This window comes from Zootoca vivipara, chromosome 8 (assembly GCF_965207765.1).
Source record: "Zootoca vivipara chromosome 8, rZooViv2.hap1.1, whole genome shotgun sequence".
Taxonomy (NCBI): Eukaryota; Metazoa; Chordata; class Lepidosauria; order Squamata; family Lacertidae; genus Zootoca; species Zootoca vivipara.
This window is the reverse complement of record NC_142591.1, coordinates 39,365,635-39,377,676: the sequence shown is the minus strand read 5'-3', so window position 1 is coordinate 39,377,676 and position 12,042 is coordinate 39,365,635. Positions and strand designations below refer to the sequence as shown.

General features: G+C 42.1%; 1 protein-coding gene across 10 annotated transcripts in view; it reads right to left on the bottom strand.

Moving 5' to 3' along the window:
• PIEZO2 (piezo type mechanosensitive ion channel component 2) overlaps positions 1–5,378 on the bottom strand; it is a 221,849-nt gene extending 216,471 nt beyond the window's left edge. For 7 of the 10 annotated variants that reach the window (XM_088675321.1, XM_088675325.1, XM_035124928.3 and 4 more), the window contains exon 1: positions 4,119–5,378. In XM_088675321.1, coding sequence (XP_088531447.1) covers positions 4,119–4,182 — 64 coding nt within the window. In that variant the 5' untranslated portion in view covers positions 4,183–5,378. The remainder of the gene's footprint in view (positions 1–4,118) is intronic. The other 3 variants (XM_088675322.1, XM_035124931.3, XM_088675324.1) reach the window with 1 other exon arrangement.
• Positions 5,379–12,042: the final 6,664 nt, after the last annotated feature.

Genomic DNA, 12,042 nt, shown 5'->3' with positions numbered 1-12,042 from the left:
GTGTGCACACTTTAGAAGGCCAGTTCTAAATTATATGCCACATGTTACCTGCTTTTATTCTTGTACAGCAAGTCTTAAAGCCTATCAGTCTCCATTATAATAGTGGGACTAAACTGGTGCCAGTCCAAAGAGTTTGGCTTTAACTGGGTTGTACATTGGACTGCCATCAACTTGGAGTTTGCTTTCACAAGCTGAGAATTGTTTACAGGCCTACTGCATAAACAAAAAATGCAGTTTAAATCTCTTGGATACATACATTATTCCACAGAGTAGCCAGCTGCCTCTCATTACCAATTTCTATATAGAAATGGGGCCCATCCCCATTGCATTCGGATAAAATCCAAATGTGCAATATCACGTGAAAAAGGAATTACAGACACAAAGAAAGAGCAATTGGGATCAGAAGGGTCCTTAAGAGAACTTATTTACAGGCTCACAAGGAGCCAGTTTATGCAGAACAGCTTTGCCACTGTACATCTCTCGAGAAGCTGATCTGAACATGCTTTCTTGCATTCATTCCAATGAGACATAAGCACCTCGAACTTCTATGCCCCCCAGAGCAACTAACAAAGGCAGGTGCTTATGTTAACTACTATTGTGATCAGGTAATCACAAGTAAATTAGTCCTCAAGAAAAAGCACAAATGTAGCACAACATAGCTCAAATGATGGACCTGGCAAGCTACTTACCTGGAAGCAAAATAAAAAGATTCCTTCCAGTAGCACCATAGAGACCAACTAAGTTTGTCATTAGTGTGAGCTTTCGTGTGCATGCACACTTCTTCAGATACACTGAAACAGAAGTCACCAGACCCTTATATATAGTGAGAGGGGTATTACTCAAAACGGTGGTGGAAATGGAAGCAGTTGTTGCTCATGTCCAGATAAATGGTCTACTGCAAGACTGAGATAACTGCAAGGAAACAGAGCTAGGAAAGAATACAGAGCTAGGAAATAATGCTTTAAATGTATTGTGTGAATGTGGTCTCTTTCACTGGGAGATAACTGTCAGAAGACTATGGAACCACATCAGCTACCCTAACTTCATAGGTGGTCATGTGTGTTTACATAAAGTTCACATTTCACACCTGAAAGGTAGATGGGGGAAATTGAAATATTATGCATTTTGGAGATGACAGAACTGAGATGTAAAAGATTGCCTGGCTCAGAAATCAGAACAGACATGAAAACAATTGGTGTGTTTCATACAGAAATGGAAAAGGCAAAAGGGATCAAATGGAGGAATGTGTCTGTGTAGATGTTACAAATCATTTTTCTATAAAGGAAGCAAATGCAAGACAAAGTGCCTTTTGGAGATGAATGATTTCTTCAGGAGTACTTCAGGCAATGGCATTTCCCAGATAACAAATGAATAAAACAACAATTACAATTAAGTCCAAGGCTAATAGCAAGCAGCTTTGGGTAGCCTCCAAGGTTTATGTATGAGTTATGGGGAATCCTGGAGACTTGATTTAGAAGGTACTTGGGGAGAATAAAAGCACTGAAACCTGGGCAACAGCCTTGACAACCTCATCCAGCTGCTTCAGCTGCTGAAAGCCTGTAATATTTGGGATGGTTTCCACAAGTGAACAGAAATAATTAGGAAGGCGTTTTAATGAGATCCAGATCATCAGGATTTGCAATCCCGTGGTCAGAGGAAGGCAAGGTTGCACTTCCCACTTCAGGCACAGGAAACATGGCTCTTGTGGCAGGAGCTCCACCTCAAGGGTGCATTTCGCCAAGTCACTCCTGAGAAGTGTTTGGCTCATTTTATTAGAGCCAACTCTCCATGCTAGTGCCATGAAACTATGCTGCTAAACTAGTCTGATCCACCCTCCTTAATATTACAATGGCCTTTAACAGGGTTCTAAACTAGGCAATATTCAGATGCTAACCTCGCTAGATAGCAATTCACACAATCTGTAAAAAAAAGAAAAGATTGGCAGTTCAGGACACTGGTGTTAAGTTGCAAGTGAGTCCAGATGATAATAACAGCAGGCATATCACAGTAGTTTTTAGCCTGTTAATGAATACGGTTGATTATTTAACTAGAAAAACGGATTCCTGGGTTAATAGTATCTATTCATCTACACTTGTTCTGAAGACACTGGGAGCACCATTTTCTAAAGGAGAGGATTGAGAGCTTATCAGCACAGCACATACACTCTGGTCCCCACCCCTCTGCGCCACAGAGATACGAAAGCAAATGTTTAAAAGCCGGGGGAAAACAAACCCACCCCAAAACTTTCATGATTTTAATTGTGCCTTGACCAGCTACACCGTTATAGAATGCTTTAGTTTTGCAGGCAGCTTGGCCTCAACTTTGTGATCCAGCTCATGGAAACCACAAGATTTTGGGGCACTGGGGTGTTTTTTCTATTAAAGATGTGACATTTAGCTGGTTTTAGTATCATCCATTGAAGAATATTTGCCCATTTACTGGAACTACTGTGAAATTCAGTGAGGGCACATAATTTTTCATGCTCTCTTCCTATGTGTCAAAACAAAATAGTTTAGAAAGGTGAAGCAGCATCTGATGACTGGGTGTGAGGGGGCAGCTTCTACATGCCTCAAAGGACTCAACTCTTGGAGGAGGTTATCCAGAAAGTTAGAAGTTACTCAGCATAGATGCATCCCTTTGCAGATTTCCCAACCAACAGGGAAATCAGTGGCACCACCTAATTATGTGGGCAATGTGTTTGAGACACCAATACTTTGAAACAGAACGGAGTATCTAAACTGGATTTATAATTACAGAGTGCCAGGTGAATGGAATGTGCTCCCACAGACTTTAAGTCACAGGCATTACCAGGTCCATAAACAGTAAATAAGGAACCAAGAGTTACCAAAAGCTTAATCTGTAACAAATATCAGTGCTCCATGTGTTACTCTCCATCTGAATATTTAGACTAGGCATGATCTTAAATCCTGGACACAATTCTTAATTCTTTTTCTGCATTGTACTAACAGACCACAATAATCCTGGTGGTATTTCAATTTTAGGCAAAGTTCATTCACCAGCTGTTATTTGATTCATTCTCTTGCATGCAGTATTTCTGTCCTGTAATATATGAAGTGTGATCCTAAACTCAACTCACTGAGTTCAATGGGTCTTACTCCACAGTAAGTGTGCTAGGGACTTCAACCTAAAAGATGAACATTTATTTATTCAGATTCTTGTTTTGTCAATAAGGTGGACGTAGATTAATATTAATTGCTGGTGACAGTCTAAAATAATTTCCCTTTGGTCATACAAGGGAACTAGAACCAACTTTTCCTCTGCTTGAAACATAACCAACTTGGGGTTTTTTGGGTTTTTTTTAAACTAGATTTTGTTTTCAGGTAAGAAAAAACCCAAACATATGTAAAATATGCTTTTCATGTAAAGGCCATTTTTTAAGGTGTGGCCTTAAAACAGAACTATGATCTTTAGGAATCAATGGTGCATGCATACTTCCCAGAAAATGCAAAAAAATGTATTTTTTCACTTCTTAATATGCAACTGTGCTTTAAGCTGTAGGAGAGTATGCAGCAAATCGGGTTAAATTCTGTACAGGTTTAGGCTGCAGCCTTATACACTGGCGAATGTCCCATTATACTGAATGGGACTTACTCCTGTCTGTGCATGTGTAGGATTTTATTAAGTTGAACAGATCTTTTCACCCTGCCAACTATTTAAATACTAATGCTACAATTCTTTACATACTAACCTGGGAGTAAATCCAACTAAATTCAAGGAGACTTACTTCTGAGTAGACATGGAAAGGGTTGCACTACAAATCAGTTTTGAAAGTGCGTAAGTTTCTATTTAATTTGACATACATTGGGTGCAATGCTTCTTTCAGATCAGGTGGAGTAAAACTGAAAAGTTTGAAGAGAAAAGGCAGAGGCCACTGCATTAAAATAAGGCTATTCTTAAATAATATGTATGGCGTAAGTGATATAGTATTCATCCCTGTAAAACAAAAGGTGCCTCAGTTTTAGAGGAAAAAAATATCCAATATGTGTATTACATTCAAGAAAGAGACTTTAAGACCACCTACTTCCAGAATAACGGTCTTACATTACCCGCACCCCACTATCACCCCCTCTGTCCCAGCAAGAAAAAACTCCGCATACCAGTGACTAGACAGATGGGAAGTAGTAGTCTGAAGATCAATCCACACACCACTTCTGTTGCCATCGCTGGGAGATGGGACCAATTCGAGTCTTGGCGAAACAAAGGAGGACAGGATCACTTGCAATGTCACCAGGCGCCAGCTCCTATCTTCGAGGGCCACCCTTGTCCGGGGCTGGAGCAAACGAGCATTCTCTCTGCGAGTCCTGCAGGCTTCTTCTCAAGAGCCCTTCGACATCTCCGGAGCAGCCCGTCCAAAAAGCAACAAAAAGCCCAACAACTCCGAAGTGAGGCTAGCAAGATCAGCTTCTTAAGGCTTCCAACTCAAGGCGCACCGTTTCTCTTGCAGAGGAAAGTCTTTAGTTTGTTCACTTGAGAACATTTTGCTCCAGCCCTCATCGGGGCGGACGTGAGGTGGGGGTGGGGGTGGGGGTTATCGCCTTGAGCGCTGCCTTAGATTAGCTCAAACCGAGCCGTCTCTTTCGCGCATGGCTGAGTCTGTCCCGGATCCTCACAGTTCACGCGCGAGATTCCCAGACATAACAAGAGCCGCCCCGTCGGGGACCAGCAGAACTTCGGGCGCTCCGAGCGAGGCGCCACCAAACTGTCCCGAGCGTCTAGGCGGGAGGCATCGCGGGAGCGTCGAAAGCTGCCCAGCGGCCAGCTCTCCCTTGTGCGCTCGCTTGGTCTCAGGCGAGAACACCGCGTCTTCTCAGCCGCGAAGCTCCCGTCCAGCCGCCACAGCCCGGGGCTTTGCCTACACCACCTCAATGAAACTTGGAGTGACCCAGCCCCCTCGGCGGGGCGGGCCAGACGGGGCGGGATGGAGCGGCCCCGAACCAATCGCGGAAAAGACGCCGAGGAAGGCCGGAGTTTCAGGCGGCTGAGGAGGCGGCAAGCCCGCCTTCTCCAGCAGCTCCGCCTTCGCCCAGAACGCTCGCAGGAGATTCCCTGACGGGACTAATTACGAGCCAGGTGTTGTCCAGAGAGAGCGGCTTGCTCCCGGTCAGGAGAGCGGGTGTATTGTCTCCTGTCGTCGCCCGCGCATTCCTCCGCGCCTGGCCGCCGCTAGAGAAAGGAGCCCGCGAGTGGGCTGAGGCCGCGAATTGCGCGCGCTTTCTCTCCTAGTGGAGTGTAGCTCGCGCCCTGCCGCCGCGTTGCCGAGGGAGCTTCAGCCTCTGCCCGCGCTTCCGTCCTCGCAGCTGGAGAGGGCAGGTGTGCAAGTGGCCAGGCGGCGGCAGCCGCTCCTGCAGGGCACGGCCGGCTCATTCTTACTCCCAAGTAAATGTACCTAGGATTGCACAGTTGAATTGTGGTCTTTAGAGAAGCATTGTAAAATATAATTTTAAAGTGAGTGTTGGTATAATATGTAATATGTGCTTAGTTTTTTTTAACTATTTAGATACTATTTTTTTTTTTATTTTTTTTTAAAGTATGAAGAATTCACATGTCTGGCTGGCCAAAACTGGAAGCTGAAATAATACATTGGCAATAGACTTCACTTAAGCTATCCTCTGTAACTAGACAAAGTTTGGCAGTTGTTTGTGCTCAATGAAAAAGGTGTTTGCTGTAGGTTTTTTAATTCCTAAAAACAAGCTGGTAGGAACTAAAAGCACAGAATAGAATTTGTGTTTTTGAGAAACTCTGTTGGGATCCAGCATTCTGACTACACTGAAAAACTCTGCTTTGCTCTGGTTATACACAGGTATACATGGGACGCGGTGGCGCTGAGGTCTAAACCAATGAGCATCTTGGGCTTGCTGATTGGAAGGTTGGCAGTTCGAATCCGCGTGACAGGATGAGCGCCCCGTTGCTCTGTCCCAGTTTCTGCCAACCTGGCAGTTCGAAAGCATACCAGTGCAAGTATATAAATAGGTACCACTGCAGTGGGAAGGTAAACAGCATTTCTGTGCGCTCTGGCTTCTGTCACGGTGCTCTGTTGCACCAGAGGCAGTTTAGTCATGCTGGCCACATGACCCAGATAGCTATCTGTGGACAAACGCCAGCTCTCTTGGCCTGAAAGTAAGATGAGCGCTGTGCCCCATAGTCACCTTTGACTGGACTTAACCGTCCAAGGGTCCTTTACCTTTACCTAGCATCAGGTATTCCCATGCTGTGGACACATGTTGTAAGCCAATCCCTACTGGGAAGAACAGGAAACAATTGAGTTATTCTGTCCTACCTGGAACCAAAAAACTGCTCCTAGGAAAAGGTGGTTGGATCATCTAGGGTAGCCTTCATCAACCTGCCACCCTTCAGATGTTGTTGAACTCCAACTCCCATCAGCTCCAGCCAGCATGGCCGGTGGTGAGGAATTATGGGAATTGTAGTCTAGCACCATCTGGAGGCTACCACTAATCCAGGGCTGTGTATACACTTATTTTTATATCAGTAACTGCAAGGGAAAGGTTGGCATGCTGGAGCTAGGTCTAGATAAATGCCAAAACTGAATCAAGGAATACTTTGTGCTTCCCATTCACTTATACTTTAAGGAAAATCACTATCTACCTTGAGAAGCATAGCAAGGGACTCATGCTAACAGATACTCAATCACTTACCATGCTACTTTTTGTGCATAGCTAACATGAGTACAAAGTGTAGCAAATATGAAGGTCGGCGGTTCGAATCCCTGTGACGGGGTGAGCTCCCGTTGCTTGGTCCCAGCTCCTGCCAACCTAGCAGTTCGAAAGCACGTCAAAATGCAAGTAGATAAATAGGAACCGCTACAGCGGGAAGGTAAACGGTGTTTCCATGTGCTGCTCTGGTTTGCCAGAAGCGGCTTTGTCATGCTGGCCACATGACCTGGAAGCTATACGCCGGCTCCCTTGGCCAATAATGCGAGATGAGCGCGCAACCCCAGAGTCGGTCACGACTGGACCTAATGGTCAGGGGTCCCTTTACCTTACCTTTACATTTATATTAGTCACCATTTCTTTTCAAATGGTTGCTTGTGAGCGCAATCATCAACCCACCCCACCCCCAACAAACCTGAAATTCAGATGGACTCGGGAGAGGAAAGCTGAAAATAATATGTTAATGCACCATTCATATTTTTAAATCAATTATTTGCTTATTACATTTTATCCCACCATTTCCTCCCAAGGGCTAAGTACATTTTGTACCTGGACATGTGCACCCTAGTAAACAAAATATTACAAGGTGGACTTCACCAATCTGGTGCCCTTCAGATGGTTTGTACTACAACTCCCATCAGTCCCATCCAGCACGGCTATGGTGGGAATTGTAGTCCAACATATCTGGAGGGCACCTGGTTGGTGAAGGCTGGTATAAGAAGTAGCTACTAATTTACCTAAAAACCAATTTCTTGGTTTTAGGTGCAGGGAAGCGAAGTTAAAATCCTGATTGAGCTATGTGAGTGTGGGCTTGGGGTCATCTTCTTCACAGGGTTGACATTCTGATATACTTGGGCGAAGTGTGTTAGAAATGTAGTACCGAAGGCTGCAATCCTATACACACACCAGGGGGTAAGTCCTAATTAACTCAGAGGGATTTTCTTGTTAGTAGTCTTGTATAGCATTGTCATGCAAATGTAGGAAACAAAAAAAATTGCTCCTTCCATTGTAATTTGTTGAATATGCAGTCTGTAGATCAGGGGTGGGAAACATGGGGTCCTTCAGATGTTGTTAACTCCAGTTCCCATCAGCCCCAGCCAGCATGACTAATGATCAGGGATGGTGGGAGTTGGAGTCCAGCAATATCTGGAAGGCCTAGTATTTCCCACTATTATGGAGGACTGATTCATCTCTGTGGTCACATCCCAGTAAAAATGTAGCCTTCTGGGAGATGTAGGTAGGAAGCACTCTACATCTGTGGGGATTAATCCCCTGCCGGATATATAAAAGCTAGTTGGGTAGATGCACGTAAGTGGTGAAAGAACATGATAGCGCACTTTGTAAAAGTGAATCTGTGGATCTGTTTGTGGCTCAAATGAATGTGGAAGATACTTGTGGAAGACATAGATCACTGACATAGATTATGCTACTAGCAATCTATTCTCTGTTGCATAGTGATCAATAGATATTTCATACTAAAATACACTTTGTGCAACTTCACATTTTCTAATTAGAAGTGAATTACTAGCAGCTCCATCTGGTAGGGTATTTTAGTAAAAAATGATCAAATGTGTCATTTTGATTTGGAAGGTTTGCTTTTCGCTAGCACAGATAAAGAAGGAAATTATCAAACCTCTTCCACAATGGTTTAGAAGCAATTCCATTACATAAGGTTATTGAAGCAGCTAAGCCTCAATCCAGCTTCCACTAAAATCAATATCAAAAACTGCTATGATTTGAGATTTTCAGAGGTTTTCAACATCTGAGACTTCCATTAACTTCTCTAGTAGCTGCTTATGCTAAGCACTTTTGAAAGTCAGATCACTTACCGGTATTCTTTCAATGTTGCAAGGCCAGACCCTACAACAACCCCCCCCCCCCTCATATCAAGGAAATTCAGTTTCGAGATTGCTTTAAACAAACCATTCAGGAGCAAAAAAAAAAATGCTGTCAGCATCTCCTATTAACATATGTACATTTTGGCAGGCAGACAATACCACTTATTTGCTTTGATGACCCCTCTCTCCATTTCTGAAATGTTTTTGAAGTGTTTATGCCTGCATAGTTACTTTTACAATATTTTAGAAATTATAAACTACTTTAATTTCCAGTTACAAGACTTCATACACTATGAATTAAGATTGTGTGCTGTGCATATAAGCATGCATACAGGACCATATTTAATAAAGCACACACACACAATTTTACTGTAAAAATATGTTGGAAACTGCAGCCAAACATGGATCCCTATCACGCAGTGGAGCAGATGTGTGCAGCTGCTTCAGACATGAAAGTTTACATGCAGTGCATATGATCCTCACTTACAACTACCCAGTAACTGAAAGAGTAGGAAAAGAATGGGAGTGCAAGAATGGAATCAGCTTACTTACACCTAAAGCAGAAGGAATGTTGTTGCAGTGCCATCTTTTGGCCAAATCATCTTTTTAACTAAGGTAACGTTTTTATAGCAGAATTTAAGGAAAACCTGTTTATCTTAACATTTCATGGGCTAATGGAACACCTGTAGGACAGTGTTTGGGGTTGGGGGCCATAAGAGCATTTCCCCCAAACACAACTTCAATAAATACTCCGTTCCCACAGTTCCCTTTCAGATCTACTGCCAGAAATAATGATATGTTTCAAACTTAAAGAAAGCCAAAAATGAAGACTATAAACCAACAGGAAATGCAGAGGCCAAAAAGGACCATACAAATCCAACAAACCAAAACAGGGACATTTAGCTTCCTCCTCTAAACAAACAGAACATCCTATCCTGGAATTATACCAGGGCTGGAGATACAGTACATCGCCGCTATGGAGATGGAATGAAGAAGTGGGATAGTACTCAAGCACATGGGAAGAAAGCTTCAAAGCAAGAGTGGGGAAAGGAAGCTAGACCCAGTTATGTTCACATGAAAAGAAGATGGGTGGATATAGATCTCTTTGCAAAGCTCTGGGATGACATAAGGGTCTGACAGTGTTGGATTCTCTGCTCCTCCTTAATTTATTCTGCTAGGCTCTCAGAACTTCTGAAATACTGAAAGGTATAATGGCTATCTCCGATAAGGAAGCTAAGCAAGATGGATTTGAAAAGCAAATGAATAATAATTCACTTTTAAAATGCATAAGCCTGTGAGCTCGAAGGCTTTAACCTTTGACTCTGTCATGTTGCAGTACTGTATACAATTCTATACACTGTTACGCACATGCAACACTCTCAGTATTGGCAAACATTTTTCCTAGCAGATAGACCCAAGACCAGTGGATGGCTAATTAAGTTAACCATGCAGAATTTTTTTAAAAAGAGAAAGAAAATACAAAAGCACAGATCCACCTTTGGAACACACTGCTATAAGAAATTATGATGACCAGCAGAGCTAAGTAGATCAACAATAAAAAGAAAGAAAGAGACAAATCTGTGAAAGATGTTGATGGGAACATCTCCAGGTCAAAGTTTTGTTATGTATAAGAAATCCACACATCTTTAAACAATCAAAGCTTGAGACGAGCTACATAGAATCCTTCCTGTACTATACTTACTTCCTGTAGCACTTAGCTCTTGCTGCTGTCAGATACATGTCACTGCCTTTGCTCTGACTCACTCAGGTTATTCTATTGTTCTAAGGAAAGAGGAGGGAGGGAAACACCAAAAGGTGGTTTAGAAATCAGCCTGACCATCTTATTCCCACCCACATAATATTCTGCTCACACTCAACTGCCTAAACAATTATGCCATCCTAAACGGACCAAACCAGTCAGTAAACATGTTGTTGCCCTAGCTTAACCTTGGTAATTTTGACAAGACTCCTTAAAACTAAGCAATATATTTAGTATACAATATGGGCCCTTAATGATTTCATTGTACACACATGTATATGTTTACTGGCTCAGAAGCTGACCTGGGGCTTGTGTAAAAAATTTCCCAGCCTTCTCATTTTAATAAAAGCCTAACAAGAAGCTAATAAGGACTGGGCATTCTTAGTCTCTAATCTCTATTCACCTCATTCAAGGATTACAATACTTTATATATATATATAAAGGCACCTCCCTAAACAGGCCATCTATGCAACTATGTTTGGAAGGTGCTAGCATTTAGACATTAATATGCTTTAGCTATACATTTTTATTAAAAAAAAACAAATGACAGAGCATTTATTTTAACAGCAGCTGTTTTCTTTTCTGATTCTAGCCTCTGTTTAATTTCTATGAGCAGATGAACTTTGCCATTTTAAATGTTGAGATCTTTGAGCGTAAACATTCTATAGACTCTTACGCCAAACTCCCTACTGGAAACAACAGAGAGATCTGCTTTGAAATGAGATGGTTTCGTTTAATTCTGTGGAGAACTGCCAATCATATGGACTTGATATGCACTGTTTCTTAAATTATAACCAAAATGAGTTATTAGAAAAGTCTGGTACCTACCCGAGTTTTCTTCTAATTAAATTACCTAATTGCATTTTTTTAGTTTAAATTAACTTTTCAAGCCCTATTTATGACAAGAAGAAAGGTACTCCATTATTCATATCCAAAGGAGAGAACACGATGTATTTATAAGTGAATTCATGTGGAGTAAAAATTATGATACATGTTGGAATTAGTAGTGCTACCTACCTATAAAATAGAAATGAGGAATGTATCTAAATATGGGTTGTATTCAACTACATTTTACTCTGAGTAGACCCACTGAAATCAGTGGATCCAAGTTAGTCATGTTCATTAACTTCAGTGGGCCTACTCTGAGTAGAACTAGCATTAGATACATTTTTTTAAAAAATCAACATTGCACTCTTCCAATTGTTCCATCTGCACAAGGATTCCAGCTTGCAGGTGGAACAATACTCTTTCTCCTCCCTTTATGCACTGTTCTGGGGGTTCTTCTAACACACACACACACACACACACACACCAATTTCAGGGAGATGATGAGAAGTCCCATTGGGCAAGCAGAAGTCCTTACACAGGGCTTATGGTAGCAGGGCTGGTTAGGTGAACCCCACCCTCAAAGTGCAGCAGGAGAAACAAGTCATTTAATTATTATGCTGCAACCTTATTATCTAATTCCATGTTTCACAATCAGATGAATTAATTTTAAAATTGAGAAACACATAATTTCATATTCAGATATAGGCTATATTTACACTGCAAGCTATTGTTCTCCATTCTGGTTTTGTTGGTTCCAGTGTGATCACCTTTGATGAACTTTGTTTTCCTTGCTGTTGAATCTGACAAGCTTTTCTTTGCCCTGCTGTAGAATGGTGCCTTGATCTCATACATTCACAGGCAGGAGGCTTTATTTAATCTCTGCCCAACAGCAGATTAATCAAATTCATACTGGTTGTTTTTTTAAAAA